Source organism: Cyprinus carpio, chromosome B1, assembly GCF_018340385.1.
Source record: "Cyprinus carpio isolate SPL01 chromosome B1, ASM1834038v1, whole genome shotgun sequence".
Lineage (NCBI taxonomy): Eukaryota > Metazoa > Chordata > Actinopteri > Cypriniformes > Cyprinidae > Cyprinus > Cyprinus carpio.
In genome coordinates, this window is record NC_056597.1 from 2348854 (window position 1) to 2376674 (window position 27821).

Genomic DNA, 27821 nt, shown 5'->3' on the forward strand with positions numbered 1-27821 from the left:
CACTGCTATAAATACAACAAAGCTGGAGAATTATAACGTTATTGATTCTATTTTTTTAAAGGTAAGTTTTTTTGATGTTTTGTATAGTGATATAGATCCTTAGTCCACCCAACACATCAGTCGGTGGCGGTAATGCGCCCGAAAGCTGTTCGCCAACCGCCAATTAAAACAAAAGAAGAAGAAGAAAAGTTGTTGTTCGTCTGGTTTAGTTCTTTACTTTCCTTTCTCTGGTAAAACTTGTAAGCAGTGGATTTGTCGTTGGTGTTTTGCGAACGGGTCACAGCAGAATGCCAAAGAAAAGGAAAAACGGACTGAGTCCCTCCCGAGCCCCGCTACATGCAGCTGAATTCGGGAGCGGATCCGAGAGTCGAGCACACGGGGCAAACGGACGTTTTGTGACCCGGCCGGGCTCATCATATGATAGCTCTGGATCCACCCAGTTCAGGAGCGGTCAGTCGGAATCTCAAAGCAGAGACGAAATCGTCCAGAGCATGCAGGAGATGTTTTCACATCTGGATTCAGAAGTCATTTACATGGTGCTCTCAGAAGCAGATTTTAAAGGTAAGAGTAAACGGCCACCACTGGCTGTGATTTTAGCAGTTTTGGGAACAGACAGCACACAATCTAATAAGATACAATATAATCAACGATTGTATTTATATATCTTTTGTTACTATTACTATTGTTACTGGTTTGTTAATGGTCAGAGATGGCTAAAGATCAGCTTGGACCCCCTAATGACCATCTTAGACCACCTAGGAACCAGCTACAAATACTGTACCAATCACCGCCTTCACCTAGATTCACTTTGATACTTAATATTATTATATTTTCTTTAAATTATTATTATATATTTAAAATCTTGGAAGTTGGTCGTTGTCATGACGTATGATTTGATTAAGTTCTTAAAATGAAAAATGACATGACATACAAGTTTGGAATAATTCAGATTTTTTTTTTAAGTTTTTGTAAGGCTTATGTTCACCAAGGCTACATTTATTTGATCAGAAATACATTACAAAACATAATATTGGGAAGTATCATTAACTAAAATAACTTTTCTAATTTAATGTGTTTTAAAATTTAATTCTTGTATTTGCAAAGCTGATTTTTTTCCACTTACGTCTTAATTGTCAGATCTTTCAGAAATCATTCTGATATGCTGAGTTGGTGCAAAATTATTTATAAATTATTACTATTTCTTGAGCAACAAATCAGTTTATTAGAATTTCTGAAGGATCATGTGACACTGAAAAGCAATGGCTAATAAAAATTCAGTGTTGTCATCACAAGAATAAATTACAATTTAAAATATATTTAAATAGAATTTTTTTTTTTTAATTGTAATAATATTTCACAATGTCCTTAAATATTGCACATGCTGTTTTAAAATATTCAAGTTTTTCTTTTTCATCTCGGCATTAGTGGACAATGCGATGGATTCCCTTTTGGAGCTGTCAGATGCTGCTGAGGTCATAGCTCCACCTCCTCCTCCTGTCTCAGGCTTTGAGCAGGCAGCTGCTCTTCTGGGAACAAACACTACTCAAGCAGATCCTCTCAGTGGAACGATGCAGAGCTTCACCTTTTCAAACCAGCCTGCATCTCAAGCAGAGCTCAGTCCTACTGAAACACACCTGACAGAGGATTTTGATGCTCTCATAGATAAGGAACTTCAAACATTGACGTCACAGCAGTCAAAAACTAGCTCGCATCCTCTGATGTCCTCCATACCACTGTCTTCTCTGCCCCCTCCTTCTCAATCGATCCCTCTCTCCTCGCTGCCTCTTAAACCCCAGACTCAGCTTCCAGCTCCTTCAACTTTACCAGAGCAGGCTGAGCAGGCCTCATACTCTGATCCCGGGCTCAGTGAGGCCTGTGGTGGTAGTTCACCTGTGAATGAATTAAGTTTTGGTGGGGTTCATATCCCTGAGACCAACACCTTATCTCTTGACTTTAGTCACCTAACGCTGGAGGCCAGCTCTACTGAACCACGGCCCTCAGCCTTTCAGGTTTACCGTAGACCTGACCAATTCCGTAACCACGCAGGAGCAAAGCAGCATCAGGAAGCACTCCGCACTCCTGACATGTTCTGGAACACTCAGCCTGCTGAGTTTAATCCTCGCGCTGTGGGGCCAACCTTCATTACACCTGTCATTCCTAACCCCACACCTTGGAGCACTAATCCCATCCCTGCTGCTCAGTGGTTGGCTCATGGACCTATCAGACAAGCACCTCTGAAACCTTCTGCGACTGTACCGGAGTCGTGGACTCTGCCGCCCAGGAACAGACTCAAATTGGAAGGGCAGTTGTTGGTGTTACTTAGAGGGGCTCCTGGATCAGGCAAAACCACCCTTGCCAAGTAAGCAAGAAGACACATATCTGGGATATGTGTTATTTTACCGGGGAATAACATAAAGGAAACCTTTTCTTTTTTGCCATTTTAAGTTCTGGAAGAAGAGAGTATAATGTGCTTTTTTTTCTTTAAACAATGTAGTCCATGAAAGCAGTTTGTGACGTACAACACTCCATTATGTAGAGGAAATAGATTTCTTTGGGGGAAGTTATAATGACGTCTTGAGCATGGAGTTTGGGTCATTAAGATTAATTTAGATGGTGCTAAAAGAATTAGATGGATTGTCCTTTGGTAACGCTTCATGGGTAGAAAATATGCCATGTGGGGGTGTCAAATTTTCTAATTTTTATAATTGTTGAAGCTCTTTTCATGGTACATGGAATTATCACACTTTGTATTGCATTACAAAACAGAGGTTTGCAAGATAAACTTTGTTGTTTTAGTGAAATTTCAGTGTACTTTTCCAATATCAGATTGGCCTTTGAAAATAAATTTGAAAAGAACATTAAAGAAACAAAATTGTATTTTAAATAAATAGAAAAAAGTAACAAGTAAGTTTCATTTAGAATTTTGGTATGCATACAGACTGTGAAAGCAATAATACATTACAATTATCAAAGTATGCTGTAGCAAATACCAGCACATAATATTGTAATTAGATTTTGAAATGAAGTACACTGGCAGTTAACCATGCTCACCATAGATATAGTAGGGTATGCTCGTAAATCAAGTGTATTAGTTTTTGTCTCTCTCTGTTGTTCAGTGCTATGTTGGTGCAGAACCCTGGAGGAGTTGTTTTAAGCACTGATGATTATTTTACTCGAAATGGAAAGTACCATTTTGAAGCAAATTTACTAGGAGAGGCCCACGAGTGGAATCACCAGAGAGGTGAGTATTACAGACCTGTTTAGCTTAAGCCAAAACAAAATGTCAGGTGTGTACAATTATTTGTAGTTATTGCCCTGTGTGTTAAATTATTTAACTACCCATTGTCTACAGTCTTATTTTGAAGGTGATGTAAGCATTTATTTTTTTAGATCTTTTTTTCAATATTGACTACCTATACCAGTTATGTGTGCTGATACAAGTCAGCAGTTTATATGCTAATTACTGTGAAATTGTCGATCTCCAACTTAATGTCATTGTAAAAACATTGCTTGATTGTTTGAGAGACTCAACCAGCCTGACATGGCAACACTGGCTCAACTAGTAGTGTGAGTTTGGTGACGGACTAGCTGTTTGGATTAAAAATAGCAGACATTATTTTCGCTATTCTGCTCAGCACCACTGATAGCGCATAAAATTACACCCTTCAAGTTTAATCTTTATATAATCTTTCTGCAATTTCTTTGTGGTGATCAACATTTCAGCAAAAGAGGCTTTTGAAAAAGGACAGACACCCATCATAATAGACAACACCAATATGCAATCTTGGGAGATGAAACCATACGTTGCCATGGTAAGCAATTTAATTTGAAATGCGTAATATGAAATAGGCCTAAGTTATATATTTTCAATATTAGACGATGACCATATGTTTTTGTATTGTGAACAATCAGCTGTGGCTCTTCCAGGTTTAATTTCACAAGTTGAACAATTTATTGTAATGCATGTATCATGATATACAATTACTATAGATCTTATTTATTGGTTTAACTTTAGAATATTCCATACGTTACAGTGTACACAGACATGCAAACAGATTTGTCCATTGTACTGATTGTAGGCCAACTTTTTCCTTCTCCTAGGCACAGAAACACAGATATAAGGTGCTGTTTCGTGAGCCAGATACCTGGTGGAAAACTAAACCCAGAGAGCTGGAGAAGTATGTTAAACACAACCACAATCCAGAAATAACTATCGTTGCTACACATTTCATACATAATCCATAAACATAACTAATTTAGGAACAGTTATCTTTAAAATGGTTTTCTTGGGACTCTGAACAAGTTACCCTTAATATATGTAGAACTCATGCACAACTGTTATCCATTGCTTTTAAGTCATTTTATGATCATGAATGTTTGCAATTTTTGCCAACTCTCGGTGATTTTCCCTCTTTATAAAGGCGCACAAGGCATCAAGTAACAAAGGAGAAGATCCGACGCATATTAGAACGGTATGACCGATTTGTCTCTGTCCAGAGCATCATGAATTCACAAAAACCGGAACCAGTGCCACGTGTTGTGGATTCGTCACAAACAGATACTGAGCAAACCCAGTAAGTATATGCGTTATATTAATGTTACTTCACAGAATTTTTGTTGTGTTTTACTTTGTCACACCATTAGTAATTATAAAATAACTGTGAAGCTGTATGATTTCTTATGTATTTAAACAACAATATGTATTTCTCTTATTACCTTCAGGCAATCTTTACACCCTGGCCTCCGTCATCTTGATCTTGTTGGTGACTCTGGGTTGAGTAAACTCAACACAAATCTTTCCTCATCTCTGCCCGATGTATCCTCTGTTAGCCAGACTTACAGTACCATATCTGCAGGTGAGGAAGAAGGAGAAATGGGCTCCTACATTTCCAAGGAATCCGTCTTGTGCAATGAGAATATTCTGGAAGGGTCTGGAACTCCTCAGTCTGATCTTCTTGATACTGAAGGGTTAGACTTAGAGCTAGATGCTTGCCTTGTGGACACGGAAAAAGATTTGGGAAATTTGAGTAGTGGGACAACTGAAGAACTTGTAGTGTCGGCGCATGAAAAGTTTCCCGAGCCGCCTGTGGCATTTTCAGAGTCCATTGCTCAGCGTGTGAGGAGTGACAGAGTAAAAGATAGAAATGCACTAGGAACTAGTGCCATTGATCAACCTGTGTTCTTTGACCCCAGTGTTGACTCTCCAGGGCAAGATGAGGAGGGATGTGAAGGCAAAACTCTTTCTGAAGAAAAAGTTGTATTGCCAGAGCTGTTGGATTTTGCTGGGGACTGGCCACTGGAATCTCAAAGTCAACATCAAGGAAGATGTCAGAATTCAAAGAATAATGCTGTTAAGAACACTGTTTTGGAATCCAGTGTTGTTGAACACAAAGAGAACACTTCTGCTGATGAGGACAAGCTTTCTGATACTGATAAACTGAATGCAGTTGAATTTCAAAAACTTGTAGATCTATTGCGATGTGGAATAAACTCTTCTCCAGGTTTTTACCAAGGTCCAGCTCCAAGTAAAGAGACTACTCTGAATTCCCTTTCCATTGGTGGAAAAGAGGGTAACATGAACCTGGGGACTGTGGCTTGGCCTGAACTTCCCGACTGTGTGCTGGAGAGAAGGTTTACAGAGTGCACTGATCCATGCAGAGACTACTCGAATTCTTCAAGTCCATCAAAACAGAGAGTAGACCCAACTGAGCAGTCTAATCAGGTGTCTACTGAGAAGAACACACAGGATGAGGTTGAGCAGGAGGACAATGTGTTGTCAGAAGATAAATGCAGATTGAGCCCAAATGTCCAGGAAACTCTGTGCTCAAAGGTTGCCGTAGACTCAGAGAGCAGTCTGGAAAGACGAAGAGGGATTAGCCGAAGAGTAGGGAAATCTTGTAAACTGGCTCTTACCTTCACCAATCAAAGCCCTTCATTACCTTCCTCACAATCTCTAGTTGTTTCACATATGCATCCTGATCTTACACCTACAGTGCAACCTCCATCATTGCCTGTGGAGTCATGTTCCAGTGCCTCAACCCAGACACAACCTCAGGACTTTGCCTTGCTTTGGCGAATTGACCAGAAGAAATGTTCTGAATTAGACGCTGACTTATCTAGTTGCGGTGTGTTTGTTTTGGAGGGAAACCCTTTGCGTTTCATGTCAAAAACAAGTGAACAGGAGTCTGGGTTTGATCAGGGAGTGCCATACCGTGTGGTACATGAGAAGGGTTCTCAGGTAGAAGAGAATGACTTCAGAGAATCTAACTCTAAAAAGCAAAACCTTGAGATTCTGAGCCGCCATTTCAGACGTGTCTCCATTGATATTCTGGAGGACCTTTATGAGAAGTGCCATCAAGATATCGAGTGGACAATCAACTTGTTACTAGATTCCGGAGAACGTCTGTATAAAGCAGATGATGAGGGAGATGATGATTTGGTTCCTGAGGAAGACTCATGTAAATCATCTATAGAACCATCAGAAACTGTGATGGGCTCAGAAAGTGTCCAGGCTAGACCTGTATTGTCTGATGACTTTAGCAACAGTTCAGGAAGTAGCATCAGTCTCAAGTCCCAAGACACTAACCTTAGTGACGTTATTCAAGCTGATGCTGATTGGACTGCAGGTCAATGTTCACAGAGTGAAGCTGAAGGATCTGATGAGGCAAGCATGACAAAGGAGAAATGTGAGCTCAAAACTTCCTTTGGAGGATTAAAACAGCCGACAGAAGGCACTGATGTACAACTGGAGGTTACGGCAGCTAATGAGCAACAGACATACAACACAGGTCAGCAAGGTCCAGAGCAGGAGGAGGCATTAGGTACAGAAGATGAGAAAGTTCAATGCCTAGAGGAAGCACTGAAGGAATGGAGTGAAGAGGCGGCAGGAGAGAAGGAAAAGGAGGATGAGGAGACAAAAGCAGAGGTGAATGCCATAACACAGTCACTGCTGTGTCAGATTGATGAAATGGAGCGCAAAGATGAGGAAGAAAGGAAGGCACGAGAAAGGGAAAGAAAGAGAACTGCACAGGGTGGGAGGGAGCCAAGTTCAATGGATATTCAAACCTTGGAGCTAAAGCTTCCAACTGAACTTGCATTGCAGCTCACTGAGCTTTTTGGACCTGTTGGGATCAGTCCAGGTAATAAAACATCTAATCATTACGTCAAATAAATCATTCAGTTTTTTTACAAATTAATTTAGTGAATCAAGTCAATCGTTGTGGTGGCCCAAAACAATAACAAAACCGTAACACATATTCAATGTAGGGATATCCCGGTATCAAATTTTTCTGCTGCGATTAATTGATAATGCTTTTGTCACGGTATACGGTATTATCACGGTATTGAAATTTAGTTTAAAAAAAGTGGTCATAATACAGTATATTAAATAACTTTTTTCTTATAACAAAAATAACTGAACATTTAAATACAATAAAGCAATACAGAAAAAAATATATAAAGTTAAAAGTTTTACACATTAAAGTGCAAAAGAACTATAAAGACCAATAGGTATCACTTTACAATAAGACCTCATTGGTTAACCTTAGTTAATGCATTAACATTCAAGGCAAGGCAAGTTTATTTAATAGCACATTTATACACAATGGTAATTCAAAGTGCTTTACATAAAAGAAAGTTAAAAAAAAACATGAAGAAAAATAACCACAAAAATAAAACAAGCAATTTAAGAACTTTGAAAATGATTTAAAAATTGACTTAAAAAGAATTTAAGACAGTTTAAAAATAGAAAATGATTTTACATAAAATACAGTGCAATACATAAAATATAGTGTAATCAGTTTGGCCATTGCATAGTCCTCATTCAATAAATGCACAGCTAAAAAATGAGCAATAGCTACATTTGCTATAAAAGTTATTAATCTTTGTAAAAAAAAAAAATACAAGTCTTAGCTTGTGTTAGCTCATTAAATAACACAGTTGCAACTTTCAATTTTAACAATGTGTTATTAAATATTGGAATACCTAAGATTAATGAATGTTCAGAAGAATTTTTCATTGGCAGTTTGTTAACTAAAGAAGCCCTAATGTAAAGTGTGAATGAACAATAAAGAATCAAAACACTTTCAAACAATATCTAGGGCATGTTGTAGTCCAGATTAAAAAAAAAAAAAAGTTTGAAAATAAATAGCCTATTAAGTCTAAATATTTAAGTATTTGGTTCTGTGATGAACACCATAGCAAATCCACAAATCTGAATGGCTATTTAAAATGATTTAAATATGGTTTAGAAAGTAACAGCTGCTTTATTTATGGGGTTTACACATAGACTGTATAAAAACAGGGTAAGGGCTGCATTTTAGCACCATCTGCTGTCAGAGAGTGAATGTGCTTTCATTCAGCACGTCTCTCACGCGTTCCCCCATAAGAACGCATGCTTCTTTCAAGCAGCATACAGCGGTGTTGTGCATTTTGAGCAGTTGATGGGAAAAATATTCTTAAAATGCATTCCAAATTCTGAATAATTTGTAATATATAATTATTCACGGTATTTAGAAGTGCCCACGATAACAATATACGCATTACCGAATACCGGCACAAGTCTAATTCAATGTAGTGTAGGTCTATATTTTCAAACTCTGAGTAGTTTTATTCATGTTTTTTACTTCTATGTGTAATTGTTTTGTTTTATGTGTTGATTTTTTGCTATGTGTCATTGACCACTACGATGTGTTGAATAGAGGGAGGGGGCTGAACATATTCTTCTCTCTACACCGGATGCGAGCGGCGCAGGGCAACAAAATACAATAGAACCTTTTATGCCTTTTAACCTTTCTTGACACAAATTTCAAATGATTTTCAATGGCGCTTTGTCGCGTCCAGTGTAGACAGACTTTAGCTGTTGCGGCGTGACACACCAACTGTCGCGTCCAGTCTAGACACGGTAAAATAAAGGCAGGAATCTCTGAGTGTCTGCTTGCATTTTTATTTTTTTTATGTGGGTTAGTGTTATTGAATTCGAGTTTGCGTGTGTGGGTTGATTTGGTGCGGAGGGAGTGGAGTGTAGTGTTTTGGTGCAATATGGACACGCGATACGTTCAGAATGAATAAACTTTTAATAAACAACAGAACAGTGCGAGCCAGTAGCGGCACGTCTCACGCAGGCAGGGCTTATATGCTCCGAGTACGAACACTGCACTAGTGATACAAAACACACAGGTCTGTTAAGAGCAATACTTTTAATATAGACAAATTATTATTAGGCTGGGCTACTGTCTGTTTTTTTTATGATTGCCGTATTTGCAAGTATTTTCCAAGCAAATTAAGTGCACGTTTTTATCATGTGTAAAATTACTGAACATGCCGGGTAAAAGCAGTTAGTTTTTTTTACACCAACAATATACTAGGCGTGCTATTTACAGAACTAAGGTGATTTTTCAAACTTGATGTTCTGTTGTGGTAGGCCAGTTTCAAATCGCATATTTGGCACACTGCCTTTCTTGTCCTCACTCAGTTTAAGTGCTCCCACACAGCTGAGGTCTTGGCATTTTTGTCTTCTCTTCCAGATGAACAGAATCATAACGTTCACTCATGGGCGATTCATATTCAAGTGCGAATGAAAACAGTTTCGCGGGGGATGCCAGGTGTTCGAATCTCGAAAAAAGAATATTCTAATCTTAAAATTGAAAATCTAATGCCAACCCACCGAACGAATATTCAAATAATCGAATATTCTGGTCCAGCCCTAATTTTTACACGACCTACCCATAATGAAATTTCCCTAATTTGGCAACCTTCTACCAAGTCTCCCTTCTACCCACTGTCTTGAAAAACAACAAACAACAGATATTGGGAAAGTTGATGTCTGTTTATTTTGATATCATAACTGTGATTATGTGGTTGATTTTGTTTTCATTAAGCATTGTTTTTTCCTTGCTGTCTGCAATCCTGTTCGAACAGAACTTGTGTTCTGTGAAGGCTAAAGCCCATTAAAAAGCAATAGGTCAGCTTAAAAGTAGTGTAACAGATAAAAAGAAACTGATTCTAGTTTTGTTTTTAATACATTAACGTGAAAAGCCCTTACTTTGAAATGAGTAACCACATCAATCTTCATTCACACTCATAAAATAGTTTTAAAATGTCTTTGAACTCCATATGGTTACAGGTACGTTTTCATCAGATGACTGTGCAGTGCAAATAGACCTGAACTTGGCCAAACTGCTGCACCAGAAATGGAAGGAGACTATCCAAGTGAGTTCAGATATTTAGATTTTCTTATGTTGACAGTGTTTAGATATTAACCAACAAAAAACAACATAGGTTGTTTAATGTGACTGATTCTGAAATTATGTAAAACTTACCTAGTGTCTGTTGTCTTTGGCAGGAGAAGCACAGACAGGCAGCTCTGTCCTATCAGCTAATCCAAGAGAGTGAGACAGCTTATTCTATCAATACACACAAACACAAATTGATCACACATGTACACCATGTACCAGTAGTGATGCAGTAAAGCATTAAGAGAGAAATCACATCTCCTGCAGTTTTATCTTGGGTGGCCATGTTGGGCGGTCATACCCAGAGTGAAATTTTAACGGTCCCACTATTTTGCTCCATCTGTCTCAAACATCAGTATTTCACTTTCAGTGAGGTGCCTGGTCTTTCTTTCACTTTTTTTTCTTTTGTTCTTTAGGTCCCACTTAAGGTTGGGGACAGGTTTGGTGGTATGACTAGGTTTAAGGGATGGGTCAAGAGTGCAATTATAATGTAATTACAAAAAATTAATTACAGATGTGATTACATATTGCTATTTTTTTAAAACATGTACGTACACAATAAGTATACTGTATCAAATGATTAATTAAAATGTAAGTACATAGTAGTTAATATATAAAGTGGGACCCTTTCCTTCTACATATACAAAATGAAGTCACTCTAAATCCTTTATAAGCTGTTTTTTATTTTTAATGTAAAGCTATTTTATTTTTATATTTATATGCCTTTTTATTGTTTTCTTCTAATAAATGTCCAGTAATAAAAATTGCAGAGACAAAATGCATATAATATATAAAAAAATTGTATGTGGGAGAGGGATGCACAGAGGTGTTTGATGGAAGTGACTGTTTATGGCACTGGGGCCACTGTAGTGTGCAAAATTATTTATGCTTTTGCTAGTTAAAGTGCAAATTTTCTTCAGCTGATTGTCAAATTTTTTTTTTTTTTTTACATTTATGTATGATTTGTTTGAAACCAAGGAGGTGGGAAAGAAGAGAATACAGACATTTTTAATTTTTAAAAACTAGTAATACTTTATCTAAAATATCTAATAGTTATCACAACAAAAACAAAGGATGAATTTGTGTGTCTAATGCTTTTTAAAAATGTCATGAGACACCAAAGTGTATCCAATTTGTGAAAACTGCTCTATACTGGAAATAATTTTTCTCTGTTTCTGCGCTTTGCTCTCCATCTCTCTTTGTGTCTCCATGGTAACGAAGGTCCTGTCCACTGGGGTGAATCACAGGGAAGCAAAACCAGACTGAGGGACCAATTAGGTTTGCATGAAGAAACTCCTTTTATGGATCATTGGAGTGCATCCTGTGCTCCTGTCTCACTGAGGGAAATCATGATCGAAGAGCAGGTGATGCAAGACAGCATGGAGAAGGTAATAGTCACACATCAAGGGAAAAAAAAATCATCACTGCCTAGAACTTTGAAAGAAAGTAGTGAAAATCAGCTATGTTTGGGTTTTAGTCTAGGTCAAGTCGGAAGGACCTGGATAAGAAAGACGGTGCAGCCAAACTGAAGGAGAACCAGCTGTTTTCCATGTACCCCACCATAGACCGACATTTTCTCAGGGACATCTTCAGAGATCACAAGTGAGAATATAATATAATATATTGTGGTAGACCGTATATAACTTTATATATATGTGTGTGTATATATATATATATATATATATATATATATATATATATATATATATATATATATATATATATACATATATATATATATATATATATATATATATATATATATATATATATATATATATATATTAGGGCTGTCAAAATTAATGCGTTGTTAATGCATTAACGCAAATTAATTCTAACGGCCCTAATTTTATTAATGCAACGCGCATTAATGTTTGACCTGTGGCCTAGTCCGTAGTTGAAGAAATGGAGATGCACATTGTTGCCAACTAGATTTAGCGACTTTTTCCCAAAAAAGCGCCTAGCGAGATATCAAGCGAATTCTTGGACAAACCTTATTTAGTTTCTGAGACTCACCCGTACTGCCACACAAGCGCAAAGTCCTGCTTTCCCAGCCTGCACACAATGCTTTTTCTGCGTCTGATCTGTTCAGTGAGCGACTGAGAGGGGCAATGCTTTTACCTAAAATGCATATTATGTTGCTTCTCTAATTTTACATGCAAGTATAGCCGAAACCAAAGCACAGCTATTGTCTTGATCTTATGTGTAGCGTATGTGATTTTATCAGATGACAGTTTGATCATAAATCAGGATTTTTGTGCAAATTAACATCCAGAAAGGGAGAGCTAGTTATGTAGTCTTAATGGGTCGTGTTTCAGTCACTATTTCGTATTCATTCCGTTGTCTGTCAACAGAAACAGTAAAACATATCAATGAAAACAGTTTTATTGAGAATTTGGCTGCATCAAAATAAAGGATTTGTGGGCACAGAGAGGCAAACAAATGTAATGATAAATAATAAATATACATTTTGCATGTTCGGAAGAAGTGAGCTGCCCTGTCATGTGAAAATATAAACAGGCTTGTCTAAGTAATTTGCTTAGTGCAAAGAAAGAGAAGTATTGGAAAACTGGTATTTCTATGTTTTTTTTTTTATGTGTCTAATAGACATTACATTTACATTTAGTCATTTAGCAGGCGCTTTTATCCAAAGCAACTTACAAATAAGGACAATAGAAGCAATCAAAACTAACAAAAGAGCAACAATATGTAAGTGCAAATGACAAGCATTACACGTAGCAAGGTATTTTTTTTATTTTATTTCTTTTTTTAGGTTTTAGAGTCTGATTGAGTTGTGCAGGTCAATCCACAAGGAGGGAACAGTTAATGAAAAAGTCAGTGAAAGTGATTTTGTGCCTCTTTGAGATGGCACAATAATGCGTCATTCACTTGCAGAACACAAGCTTCTAGAGGGCACATAACTCTGAAGTAATGAACTTGGGTAAAGGGGTGCAGAGCCAGTGGTGGTTTTCTAGGCAAACATTAATGCCTTGAATTTAATGCGAGCAGCTACTGGTAGCTAGTGCAAATTAATGAACAGAGGTGTGATCTGCATTCTTTTCGGCACATTAAAGATTAATCTTGCAGCGGCATTTTGTATTAATTGTAGAGGTTTGATAGAAATGGCTGGAAGACCTGCCAAGAGAGCATTGCAATAGTCAAGCCTGGATAGAACAAGAGGTTTAACAAGAAGTTGTGTTGCATGTTCTGAAAGAAAGGGCCTGATCTTCCTAATGTTGTATAAAGCAAATCTACAGGGCTGGGCAGTTTTAGCAATGTGGTCTGAGAGTCCTCCGGCCTCGCGAGGACAGATATGCATTTTTGTATTTTTGTTCTTATGGTGTGAGCCGCGCGCACTCTCACAGTCTTAAAGTCTTGATATCTTTCTCTCATTTTAGACAAAATTGCACCTAGGTCGGAAGACCGAAGTTTCATGTGAAGCATTCTGAGATTGTGTTGACACAAATCTTGTGCGATGTCCTAACTACTGGGATAATCACACGTGCTGTCGCCGCGTCATGATATGTGTGCCTTATATTTTCCTGCATTTTTGTCCTTTGCCAATCACACCTATGAATCAGAGGAAGTTTAATGGATTAGTTCACCCCAAAATTAAAATTTCCTAATCATTTACTCACCCCCAATCCCATCCAAGATATCCATGTCTTTCTTTCTTCAGTGGAAAAGAAATTAAGTTTTTTCATGAAAACATTTCAGGATTTTTTCTTCATATAATGGACTCCAATGGCAACCAAATCAGATGGTTGCTATTGTTTCCTCAAAAAACTTAATTTCTTTTCCATTGAAGAAAGAAAGACATGGATATCTTGGATGGCATTGGGGTGAGTAAATTATTAGGAGATTTTCATTTCGAGGTGAACTGAATATTTAAGGTTTAAAATACAAATGTTTAAATGTAATATATTTTTCTCCTGGTCCTTATTTTAAATAGGTCATAAAAATATAAATAATTATCGATATTGACCGATATGAAACGCTTATATCATGATACAGTTTTCAGCCATATCGCCCAGCCCTAATGTTTCTGAATGATGCCATGTAGACAGAGAAGAGAAGTGGTCCAGGAACTGAGCTCTGAGGCACCCTAGTAGCTTGATGTTGCGACTTGGACACCTCACCTCTCCAAGATTCCTTGAAGGACCTATCTGAAAGGTAAGACTCAAACCACTGGTGTGCGGTTCCTGAGATGCCATTTTTCAATAGAGCTGACAGGAGAATCTGGTGCTTCACCATATCAAAAGCAGCGGACAGATCCAGCAAGATAAGTATAGAAGATTTGGAATCTGCTCTTGCCAGCATTAGGGCTTCAACAACTGAGAGCAAGGCAGTCTCAGTCGAATGTCCACTTTTGAAGCCAGATTGGTTGCTGTCCAGGAGTTTGTTCTTTGTGAGAAAGGCAGAGGCTTGTTTAAACACAAGTGTTTTTTCAATGAAATGTAGAAGGGAAACTGGTCTGTAGTCCTCTAAAAGAGTTGGGTTAAGGGTGGGTTTTCTTAAGAAGTGGTTTTTATACGAGCCTGATTAAATGTTAAGGAAAAAAAACACTAGTGTGAAGGGATGTGTTGCCGATGTGAGTGAGTGCAGGTACAACGGCAGGAGAAATGGCATGGAGGAGATGAGATGGAATAGGATCAAGTGGATAAATAGTAGGATGATTGGAAAGGATGAGTTTAGAGACTTCTGCCTCAGAGAGTGGAGAGAAGGATGAAAACGAGTGTATGTTTGCTGGTAAGATGTGTTTGACAGTTTGTGGTGTGGCAAATTGTGCACTGAGGTTTGTAATTTTATTAATGAAGAATGTGGCAAAGTCGTCAGCTGTTAGAGTTGATTGAGGGGAGGAGGAGGACAAAGGAGGGTGGAAAATGTTTTAAAGAGTATGCGAGAGTAAGGCGAATTGTTAAAGGATTAGTTTACCCCAAAATGACAATTCTGTCATTAATTACTCACCCTTATGTTGTTGCAAACCCTTAAGACCTTCATTCAACTTTGGAACACAAATGAAGATATTTTTTTATGGAATATGAGAGCTGTCTGGCCCTGCATAGACAGCAACGCAACTGAAATGTTCCCAAGTCCAGAAACGTAGCAAGGAGATCTGTAAAATAAACCATGTGACATCAGTGGTTCATCCGCAATTATAAAAAGCTACGAGAATACTTTTTGTACTCAAAAGAAAAAGAAATGATTTTATTTAACAATTTATCTCCTCTGCATCACCCTGGTGCCATTTTGGAGAATATCTGCTGGATGTATGCTGTTCTGTGTCAGCTGCGTCACGCCAATACGCTGTTTCCGTTTAGATCAAATCACAACAAAACACAGCAAAAATATCTGTATTTGTGTTCCGAAGAGGAACTTGTTTTGTGTGTGAGGTGTGTTTGAGAGCAGCACATCTAATTCTTCCACGGAGTTACCTAGTGGTCCGGGGGTTTGATAAAAAACTATAAAATGGATTTTAAGAGGGTGGGTAATAGTATGATTCAGATGAGCTCGTGATACTCAGAGATGGTAAAGGATTAAATTTCCAATCATTAGAGATAAGCAGACCAGTACCTCCACCTCTTCCAGTCAGACGCCGGAAGTGGGATATTATTGGAGAGTGCTGCAGGTGTAGTATTGTCCTCTGGTTTGATCCAGGTCTCTGTCAGGGCCATGAGGTTTAATCTTCAATGACTAGTAATAGAAGTAATAAAATCTGCTTTGTAGTGGTCGACCAATATTGTTTTTTTTACATCTCTTGGAAAGCAGGGGGCCGATATAAAGACCATATCATTATTATTATTTTTTTTTATTAATATTTAAGAAATTTGAAATCTTTTGACAATGGATTGAAAAATAAGTATGTTAAATAAAGTATTTTTCACAAATAAATAAATATTTAATAAAAATATAATTAAAAAGGAAGTATTTTTCAAGCAAATTAAGTGCATGTTTTTATCATGTGTAAAATTACTGATTAACATGGTGGATAAAAGCAGCTCATTTTTTTTTTGTTTTGTTTTGTTTTTTTACACCAACAATATACTACAGGCGTACTTCTTACAGAACTCAGGTGATTTTTCAAACTTGATGTGCTATTGTGGTAGGCTAGTTTTAAATCGCATATTTGGCACACTGCCTTTGTCTTGTCCTCACTCAATTTAAAGTGCTCCTACACAGCTGAGGTCTTCTGCATTTTTGTCTTCTCTTCCAGATGAACTGAATCATGACGTTCACTCATGCGATTCATATTCAAGCGAGAATGAGAACTTTTTCGCAGGGGATGCAAGTTGTTCGAGGAAAAAAAAAAATATTCGAATCTCAGAATTGAAAAATTTAATGCCAACCCACCGAACGAATATTGGAATAATCAAATATTCTGGTCCAGCCCTAATAAATATACATTTGCATAAAGCATACATATTTGTCCATGCCCATGTTGATTAGAGTATTAAAAACTTGAAAAATATTCATTTAAGGTACATTTAGAACAGATAAAAATGCGCAATTAAGTTGTGGTTAATCATGAGTTAACTCATGACAATCATGCGATTAATTATGATTAAATATTTTAATCAATTGACAGCCATGATATATAGGGCTATTATATTTACTAACTAAAATAAAACTTGAAACTTTCATATATTCTAGATTCATTACATGTAAAGTAAAATATTTCAAAGGTTTTTTTTTTTTTTTTAATTTTGATGGTTGGATTTTACAGCTCATGAAAGTCAAAAATCCAGTATCTCAAAATATATGAATATTTCCTAAGATCAAAACAAACAAACAAACAAACAAAAAACAGCTTTTGCTGTTTTGCAAAACAGTAAAGCTCAAAAAAAAACAGCTTTTGCTGTTCAAAGTATGTTCATTTTGCCGGGGCTCCTTTAGTACAAACTCCAGCATCAGTGAGGTATGGCATGGAAGCGATGTGGATTTTAATCTGCTGAGGCACTATTGAGCCTTCAGCTTGTCTGTAATTTTGGATCGACTGTTTCTCATCTATCTCTTAAAATATCCCATAGATTCCATGTGGGTTTCAAGTCAGGCATGTTGGCTGGTCAATCAAGCACAGTAATATCATGGTCAGCAAACCACTTGGAAATGGTTTTGGCACTGTGGGCATGTGCTAAAGTCTTTCTGGAAAAGGAAATCAGCGTTTCCATAAAGCTTGTCAGCAGATGAAAGCATAAAGTGCTCCAAAATCTCCTGGTAGATGGCTGCATTGACTTTGGCCAGACGTCACGGCACCCCAAATCATCACTGACTTTGGAAACTTCACACTGGACTTCAAGCAACTTGGATTCTGTGCCTCTCCAGTCTTCCTCCAGACTCCAGACCTTGATTTCCAAATGAAATGCAAATTTTACTTTTATCTGAAAAGAGGACTTTAGACCACTGAGCAACAGTCCAGTTCTTTTTCTCCTTAGTCCAGGTAAGATGCATCTGATGTGTTTCTGTTTCAGAAGTGGCTTGGTAGCCCTTTTCCTGAAGACGTCTTAACATGGTGACTATAGATGCATTGACTCCAGCTTCAGTCCACTCCTGGTGAAGCTCTCCCAAGTGTTTGAATCGGCTTTGCTTGACAGTATTCTCAAGCTTGCGGTCATCCTTGTTGCTTGTGCACCTTTTATCTTCCTTTTTTGATAGTATTTTCTAGCTTTTATTTTAATGTTTTTTGTTATAGTTGTTTGTTGTGAGCCTTTTATTTCAGTAATGACCTTCTGTGACTTACCCTCTTTGTGGAGGGTGTCAATAGCCGCGTTTTCACTGTCGGGCCAAAAGCGGGCGTGCTAGTGCATGCCAGGGCCAGTCGCATTCCCACTGTTACTTCCGGTGCTTGATCGTGCCTCGTCGGTGCTTCCTCGGGGCCAACGGCCAAAGCGGGCCAGCTGGGGCTAGAGGAGTGGTTATGAACAAAGGCAGAGTTTCTCTGCATCTGGAGCGCGTCAGAGCCGTGGATCATTTCATAAAGCTAACAGCTGTAACACCAGCATTAAACACTTTTTAAAATAAGTTGAGCTCAAAACTAGGGCTGGGCGATATGGCCTTAAAAAAAAATCCCAGATTATTTCACCAAAAATCCGATTTACGATTTAAATCGATTTTTTTGCCCCCCCTACAATATTCAAATGAAAAAGAAATTGTTCAAAACACGTTTTAATATAATTCATTATTTATTATTTACCAGTCAAATTTATAACTGAGAAGATGATTTTTTTAATTTTTTATTTAATACTAGCCCATCATGCATCTAATCATCCACTCGGCGTTAAGAACTGTTAAAATTAAAATTGGCAACTACGCAGTGAGTCATTTTTTTTCTTATATAAATTATTTGTAAATAGAGCAGCACACTGTCTAACTGTGTCTACACTGGACGCGAGAGTTGTCGTGCTGCTGCGCCCCGCTGTGCTAAAAGTCTGTCTAAACTTAACCTCACACTACAGTTGCAAATCATCTGAACGTAGTGTCAGAACATTTTGTCATAAATAGAACGAGCATCAGTTTACTGATGGGGATCGTGTCGCATCACGCCACATCACTGGGTTCTATTGTCTTTTGTCGGATCACACCACTCATGCCCGGTGTAGACATTGCATGCGTTTTTAAATGGGTTATGTTACAGCCCTGCTTGTTTTTCATTTTTTTGTTATTAAATATCTGTATTGACTGCATGATCAGATCATCGTATTATTTACTGCCATGCGAGCCACAAAAGTAAAGCTTGGTGAGCCGTGCAATGAGCAGTGCTGCAGGTTGCTTTTTGGCGGATATGCTGTGCTTGTGCTGCCGCGGTCTTGTTCATTTTGTAGGGCAAAACATCTCTCTCACTCGGTAGCGGAGTATGTGAGTGGAGTGGAGCGGCAACTATTTCCCTCCGCGTTCCGAGCATTTAACAATCACTCCACGCTCACTGATACCAGAAACACCGCTCCGCCTCCGCTCCGTGGCTAAAGTATTTTAGTATGTTTGAAATGTTATGTTAATAACATAGCCTATATTAAAATAAAAAGTAAATAAAATAACAGTAGAGTTTCAAAGTGGCTTAGGCTATTGTGTGCAAACTTTTTTTTCCTACCACATGCCAAACTAATAACATTGTCAGCATTAAAAGGTATAATTGCTGCTTTCTGCTGTGCAAATTTTGTTTGTAATGAAAATAGCAGTTCATTTTCGTCAGTTATTTTATCTACAGATCGATGCATTTCTTACAGATTTCAAAATCAGATAAAGATGAAGTATTGTAAGATTTGATTTTTTCTGCTGTGCAAGAAAGCGATTGCGTGTGAATGTGCTGCATCTGTTTAAATCATGCTTTAACCCAGAAATATTCAGTAAAAAAAGAAAATAGACAAATTCCTTGAGAACTAGCCTATAACTTTCCACTCGGTTATTGCCGTCATTATAACCTTCTGATTTGAGAGATTCATCTGTATCAAGCTATAGGTAAATATGTTTAACATGTGGATTATTGCTAAATATGCAGTTATATTACAGGCCACTGGCATGAATTGTACTCGTGATGGAGCAGTGGAGGAGTGCTCTTGGAGCGAGTGAAAACCACGACGCTCTGACTTTTAAAAAACCCGCGCCTCGCTCCAGTCAAAATCACACTGCTCTACTCCGCGCTCCGGAGAAACATACTTTGCTTGGCAGCATGTCTTTATGGCAAACACACACGGAGGAGGGTTGAGCCCAATCGGAACAACGGGAGCCCTGAGTGGAGCGTCGGTGGATGTTAAAAAAGAAAACCGATTTTCATTCAAACAAACCGATGTAAACTACACATTCGAGTTAATCGATAAAATCGATTTATCGCCCAGCCCTACTCAAAACTCACTTTCAGTCAGCAGCGAGTGTTTGAAATAACTTGATCCGATGTGGATTATAATCACCATACAAGGTCAGAAATATTTATTAGCAATGCAAAAGATTATGCACGCTTGGCATTAACGTTACCATAGTAAACATGGTAAATAAGACTGCTTGAAGAAATCAGACGTCAGCTTCTTATTCTCTATCACAATCGTGTATTTATTTATTAACATTTTATCTGTCATAAGTCTCGTCTCAAGTTTAGCTCCACGTAGCCTATGTCATTAAAATATAATAATGTTTTTTGTTCGGGAGCTTTTATAAAAATATAGTAATTATAATTCTTTCTAAATGTGATGTATGTGACTACAAATAAACAGAAACCGACTCGACTGAATAAGCAGGCTATGTTCATAACGCTTTATTTCTGTCTGACTAATTTTAAATCCTGATAAATTAATTCATTATGATCAATGTATCATTTATTATAGTAAAACATAATGCAGCACAGATGCTTTTGGATTTTAAAAAAAATAACAAAGCATGCAAACAAACGGCCGGTTTTATCATGTTCGTTTTGTGATCTCGCTAGTTCCAGCAACTTATTTCTTATTAGTTTTCTGATAACTTCTCTTTGTTGGTGAAATGATAGGGTTGCGTGATGTTGTTCCTGAGAGGCGTGTAAAGGGTGGGATTTAAGGAAACGCAGCAGAGCTTCTGGCACGACGGTGGAAACGCAGCGCTATTTTGGCCTCGGTGCTACAGGTCCGAGGCTATTAGCCCCGCCCGGCTCGTTTAAAGCACTGGCTCACACTGGCCCGACAGTGGAAAAGTGGCTAATGATCATCTTCTGGACCTTTGCCAAGTCAGCAGTCTTTTCCCTTATTGTGGTTTCAAAGAACAAGAGATACCCGGAATTTATACTGTAGGGATAGTCATCTAATGAAACTCAAATGTAAATATTATAATATTTTGAGATACTGGACTCCAATGAGCTATAGGCTCTAATCATCAAAATTAAAACAAACAAACAAAAAACTTTTGAAATGTTTTACTTTACATGTAATGAATCTAGAATATATGAAAGTTTCACTTTTTGATATTAAAATTTTTTGAGACACACGTGTGTGTGTGTGAGTGTGTGTGTATATATATGTATATATGTATGTGTGTGTGTATATATATATATATATATGTATGTATGTGTGTATGTATGTATAGGTGTGTGTGTGTGTGTGTATATATATGTATATATATATGTATATATATATATATATATATATATATATATATATATATATATATATATATATATATATATATATATATATATATATATATATTAGTGGTGGGCATAGATAAATTTTTTTAATCTAGATTAATCTCACTGTAATCTTGGAATTAATCTAGATTAAAATGGCTCATTTGAATTCTGCCGAAGACATTCAAATTATGTTGAATAAGATGTACTTATTAGTACTGATAGAGCTGTGCTGCGCTCAAACATAGTAGTTTGACGACGACTCTTCCCCTGCGCTACATTGGTTGGCCCGGCATCTTCCGCATTAGCTAAGGGATGCTTAGGTGGTGCTTGAGATTGGAAGAACTCCTACAGTAAACTAATTCCGCATTGCACAAGTTGCAAACAATCTTACGCCTGTTTCACACATACTCTGTCTGCAGTGCGTATGCGTTGCATTTTATTTTATTTTTTTTACACACCCATGTTAACGGATTCCAGCGCTCACGCGGTTGGGGTCCGTCAGTGCGTTCCAGGAGCGGTGCGTCTGCAGCAGTGCAGCGATCATTGAATTAAAATGACAGCGCATTGTTCGTGGTAAAAATTAACATGGATTGACATGGAAATGCAGTAATTTCACAACAAATGTATACTAATTAAAGCCTACTGTTTTTCACATGCAACACATGATTTTTGGGTAGGTTTAAAACAAGAAAGAGCACCTTTAACGAGGCAACATGTCATATGACAACATGAATAAAGTTTTAAATGCAAAAGGCACGAGAGTCGACTGTTTCTGTCAGCGGTGCTTTAATTTTAAATATTTGCAATATCCCAACAAGAAAAGTAGGTTAATTGTTGTGTTTAAATGTGTTTTGCCGCTTGCTTGAGCAGCTTATTATACAAACCTAGGAAGTCAGATGCATGAATAATATGTTGTTTATATTTATTAAGTTTAAACTAATATCTATGATTATGAAAGACTGTTACTGGTCTGTCATAAGAGTCACATTTTATTATTTATTTATTTACATGGTTTGAAATATAGAATAATGAACAAATGTTGTGTTTGTGGACTAAACAGCTGCGGATCAGTAGCGGATTGCAAATGCGTCCTGTGTGAAAGCGTCCTGTGTGAGTCCGTGCTGCTTCTGCACCACATACGTAACACACACGGACTGCATATGCACTGCAGACGGAGTATGTGTGAAACAGGCGTGAGTCTTGTCTAGGTTTTTTTTGGGAAGCTTGGTCATTTCACAGTAGGCATACACACAGGTTCGAAGACTCGTTCTCGCTCCCTACAGTGCAATTCGTCTAGGTATACATCCGCGCTAAACTATCACGGTGAAAGTCATCATAGCTTGCGTAGTATAGACCCAGCTCCCAACCCAACTTTGAGAATAGATTAACGGCGATATTTTTTTTTATCGCCCGATAAGAGTCTCACGTTAACGCCGATAACGGCCCACCACTAATATACATACATACATATATATATATATATATATATATATATATATATATATATATATATATATATATATATATATATATATATATATATATATATACACACACACACACACACACACACTATATATATGTATGTATATATATGTATATATGTGTGTATATGAGCGGGTAAAATAATTATTGAGCACGTCACCATTTTTCTCAGTAAATATATTTCTAAAGAAGGTGTTCCATACATACAAAGAAAACAAAACAAAAAAGTTCAGAAATTAAGTTATATGTAATAAAATGGAATGACACAGGGAAAAAGTATTGAGCTACTGAAATGTATTTAATACATTGTTCAAAAGCCTTTGTTGGTAATGACAGCTTCAAGACGCCTCCTGTATGGAGAAACTAGTTGTGTGATTTTGGGCCATTCTTCCACACAGTTTTCAATCTTGAAGGTTCTGTGGGCCTCTTCTATGAAGTCTGATCTGTAGTTCTTATTTTCTATTGGATTCAAGTCAGGTGATTGGCTGGGCCATTCTAGCAGATTTATTTTGGAATCATTGTTTCCAAAGTGTTTGGAATCATTGTATAGCTGAAATGTCCACCCTTGTTTCACCTGGCACTGTAGGTGTTGGCACCGAACCAGCTAATATTAATTTCCACTGACAAGGGGCAGGATTGCTTACTAATTACTGATAGATTTCTGCTGGTGTCTTGGCTTTCCATGCCTTTTTGCACCTCCCTTACTTCATGGGTTCAATACTTTTTCCCTGTGTCATTCCATTTTATTAAACATTACTTAATTTCTGAACTTAATTGTGTTGCTTTATTTGTATGTATGGATTACTTGGGTTATCAACATCTGGTGAAAATGTCATGTCAGCAGCACCTTTAGAAATATATTTACTGAGAAAAATGGTGACATGTTCAATACTTATGTTACCCACTGTGTGTGCGTGTATGTATGTTTATATATAAAATATTATAATGTGTAGAATTGTTGGATAATGGTGCTTTTCTCCTCCTTTCCTCCTCCAATCTTGGTTTCTTGGCTTAGCCTTTTTTAGTTTTTATCTTTAAATATGCCCTGAAGAATTGTGCATTTGCAGATAATAAAGAGTTATTAAGAAAGCAGAAATAACCTGAAAGGAAATGTCTCCTGACCATCTGCTTGTGATTTAGTTACTCTCTGGAGCAGACCGAACAGTTTTTGCATACTCTACTTGATGATGGGCCAGTCAAAAACGTAGTGGCACCTGAACCTGCCCCTCAACGTAATGGTGTGCACAGAACTCCGAGCAAAGAGCGGGTGAGCTACGTATGACCATATAGCATACTGAAATGAAACCAAAACCCTGTGTTGACGCTTTTTTGTCTCACTCACTCAGAGATCGAAACTGAAAGATGGGGAGGTGGAAGCTGCTCAATTCCAGGATTCGGAGGATCCAGAATATGAGGACTTCCGCACAGAGGCAACACTGCAGCGACGTCTGCAGATAGAGTGTTTAAACAAGGCAGCTGAAGCTCATCGACAAGGAAGAAAGGATGTGGCTAGTTTCTACGCACAACAGGTTCAAGAGATGAACATTATAATGTGTAGTGAAAAACAAAAGAATAGTTTTGAGACAAACGCAAAATTTTAAACATTGTTAAGTGTCTTAAGGATAGAACAAACTATGTGTCTGTCCACATTGAATACTGAACTGCTGCGCTGCAACACAATAAAAAAATGTATGTTTAACAGATGGATAGGTCTACCAAGTACAAACTCACAAAAATAGTATGAATCAGTGCCAGCCACTTTTAATATGTGTATGTGTATACCAAGTACAAACTCAAAATTTTCTTACAGGAATTTTTTTTGTTATCTTTGTTTAACAATTATAAGTTTTCACCAAGAAGCCATCAGCCCATATTATTTCTTTAAATAACTTTTTTTAATAATCATGGTTAGTAGTCAAGTAGTAAATATTGTTGTTTTAATGAGTTAAAAACATACCCTTAATTAATAACCTTGTAGATCACAGTAGGTCTGTCTTTAGTTAAAAATCTGTCTATAGTGAAAAATCAATTAATCCATAGAGAAAATTAATGGGATTTTTACTTGTTTGTATTATTTTAGATCACAGTAGGTATGTTCCAATTGGAGGATTACTGATTTCTCCTGATTTTTAGTTATCTTTGGGCCATTCTAGGGATTTTCAGAGTTTCTACTAAATGAACTACTCATTCCATGAAGCTGTTTAAATAATGTAGAAAAATAAAGAGTTTATTTGTATCACATCTTATTTGAACTTTCAGGACACTTGCTGCTGAGCTTTATTTCCTATTTCTGTTAGCTTTTTAAAACATGCATGCAGAGTGCAGTGCTGTTCTTTGATTAGAACTCTTACTTAAAGTTTCCATGTCCAATTTTGTGTACATGCTTAGGGTCACATGCATGGGGACAAGATGCGTGAAGCGAATCACAGAGCAGCCATGCAGATATTTCAGAGAGTGAATGCTTCACTCCTTCCTCAGAATATTCTAGATCTCCATGGACTGCATGTGGATGAGGCCCTTCATCATCTTAGTCAGGTTCTCACAGACAAGAATTTAGGTAAGTGAACCACTTACATACATAAAAAAAAAATAAAAAATCTATTATATATATAGAAGCTGGATTGTTGTTTGGTGTGTTTTTTTTTTTTTTTTTTTTTTTTTTTTTTTTTTTTTGTAGAATTCAGTCAGGGTTTGTGTCAGCCTCAGCTGTCAATCATCACAGGAAGAGGCAATCGCAGCCAAGGGGGAGTGGCACGCATCAGGCCTGCTGTACTAGACTACCTCAAAAATCATCACTACAGGTATACTAACTGCATCCAGTATTTTTTCAATATTAATTGTATATACAGTGGTGGCTAAAATTATTTGAACACTAGTATTTTCCCCAGCTAAAAAATGGTTTTAAGTCATTTCAGTTATATCTTTTGGTGTAGTGTATCAGTAGGAAATATCAGTTTACATTTGCAAACATTCATTTTGCCATTAATTGTAATAAACAGTGAGATTTTTGTTTGCACAAGGAGTCTGACAACAGCCAGTGTTCCACACAGAGATCTCATCATCATCATCCAGTCTGTCTGAGATTACATAAAGAAACAGAGCAAACTGAGACAGACTCAATCCAGAAGAACTGTGGGAACGTCTCAAAGATGCTTCAAGAGACCTACTTGCAAAACTACCTGAAAAACTATGTGCAAGTGCACCTAGGGCTGCTTTAATTGCAAAGGATGGTCACAGCAAATGTTGATTTAATTTAGTTATAGAAGTTAATTAATAAAGAAAATCTATTTATAACATTATTTTTGACAGCATGGATGGTCAAAGTTATTTTTGACAGCATTTTTACACTTTTAACAGTACTGTAGCTTTGCAGGCAGGTTTCTTGAAGCAGCTTAGAGATGTTCCCACAGTTCTTCTGGATTGAGTCTGTCTCAGTTTGCTCTGTTTTCTTTATGTAATCTCAGACAGACTGGATGATGATAATTAGATGAGATCCCAGTGAGTGTGATAGACCTGTGTGAGACTCTTTGTGATAATCTCAGTACATATATGTACATACATACATATATGTATCTCCTTGCAATCAAACATCTCACTGGATTGTTAAAATCATTGTGAAAATGTATGTTTAGTTAATATATATATGACTTAACGCCATTTTTAGCAGGTGAAGAAACTAGGGTTCTAATAATTTTGGATAAAAAAAAATCTACTGACACACTACAGCAAAGTAAGAAATAACTGACTTAACGCCATTTTTTTAATCTAGCAGAATTATACACTGAACACAATTATAAACACAGCACTTTTGTTTTTGCCCCAATTTTTCATGAGCTAAACTCAAAGATCTAAGACTTTTTCTATGTACACAAAAGGCCTCTTTCTCTAAAATATTATTCACAAATCGGTCTAAATCTGTGTTAGTGTGCACTTCTCCTTTGCTGAGATAATCCATCCCCCTCACAGGTGTGGCATATCAAGATGCTGATTAGACAGCATGATTATTGCACAGGTGTGTCTTAGGCTGGCCACAATAAAAGGCCACTCTAAAATATGCAGTTTTACTGTATTGTGGAGAAATTCTTTGGTTATGCAAACCGATTGTTGCAGCAGCTGTCTGGGTGGCTGGTCAAATTCTCTGAAACGCCTTTGGAGACGTCTTATGGTAGAGAAATGAACATTCAATTCACGGGCAACAGCTCTGGTGGACATTCCTGCAGTTAGCATGCCAATTGCACGCTCCCTCAAAACTTGCGACATCTGTGGCATTGGGGTGGGTGATAAAACTGCAGGTTTTAGAGTGGCCTTTTATTGTGGCCAGCCAAGGCACACATGTGCAGCAATAATGCTGTCTAATCAGCATCTTGATATGCCACACCTGTGAGGTGGATGGATTATCTCCGCAAAAGAGAAGTACTGACTAACACAGATTTAGACAGATTTGTGTACAATATTTGAGAGAAATAGGCCTTTTGTGTACATAGAAAAAGTTCAGCTCATGAAAAATGGGGGCAAAAACAAGTGTTGGGTTTATAATTTTTTTCAGTGTAGAAATTTAATTTGTGACATTTAGATTTTTTTTATTTTTTATCTTGCATAACCAATTGTCATTATGTGTTTGTTTCTTTCCTATCATTTATTTTTGACTTTCTCACAGTTTTACTGAGCCTAAGACCGGACTGGTGTTGGTCACACTTCATAAAGAGCTGCTACAATGAAGCATTTACTTTTAGATTTCTCTCTTTCCACTGCCTTAAACCAAAGTGTCTTCTCTGCAGACTAATAGTGCCAGTAATCATACTGTTCTTTTGTCTTTTAATGACTTATACTTTATACTGTATTTTCATGTCTCTCTGTAATTGTGCAAGAGTTTATCCAAGTCATAAAAATCAAGGTACTACATTTTTTGTTACAGGTGTTTTTTATTGCATTGACCTGTACATACATATTATTCTTTATCGAATGTTTATTGATGCAACCTTATCCCACTAACTGATCCCACTTCCTAACCGTAATCA

At 37.2% G+C, this 27821-nt stretch overlaps 1 protein-coding gene across 1 annotated transcript; it reads left to right on the forward strand.

The window, feature by feature from the left end:
• On the forward strand, window positions 1-27705 carry LOC109093269 (NEDD4-binding protein 2-like). The gene is made up of 16 exons (XM_019106993.2): window positions 1-561; window positions 1426-2359; window positions 3117-3241; window positions 3724-3812; window positions 4102-4178; window positions 4422-4574; window positions 4723-7139; window positions 10124-10209; window positions 10343-10388; window positions 11454-11620; window positions 11710-11834; window positions 23944-24070; window positions 24150-24332; window positions 25192-25360; window positions 25481-25604; window positions 27461-27705. The coding sequence occupies exons 1-16, from the start codon at window positions 288-290 to the stop codon at window positions 27519-27521; spliced, it is 5157 nt and encodes a 1718-aa protein (XP_018962538.1). The 5' UTR covers window positions 1-287; the 3' UTR covers window positions 27522-27705.
• Window positions 27706-27821: the final 116 nt, after the last annotated feature.

What these genes read in the sequence shown, in the direction of transcription:
- LOC109093269 (XM_019106993.2), top strand. Translation starts at nt 288, where the DNA reads ATGCCAAAGAAAAGGAAAAACGGACTGAGTCCCTCCCGAGCCCCGCTA. An exon ending in AATGGAAGGAGACTATCCAA is followed by an intron (nt 10,210 to 10,342) that starts GTGAGTTCAGAT and finishes TGTCTTTGGCAG; the next exon opens with GAGAAGCACAGACAGGCAGC. An exon ending in TGCAAGACAGCATGGAGAAG is followed by an intron (nt 11,621 to 11,709) that starts GTAATAGTCACA and finishes TTTGGGTTTTAG; the next exon opens with TCTAGGTCAAGTCGGAAGGA.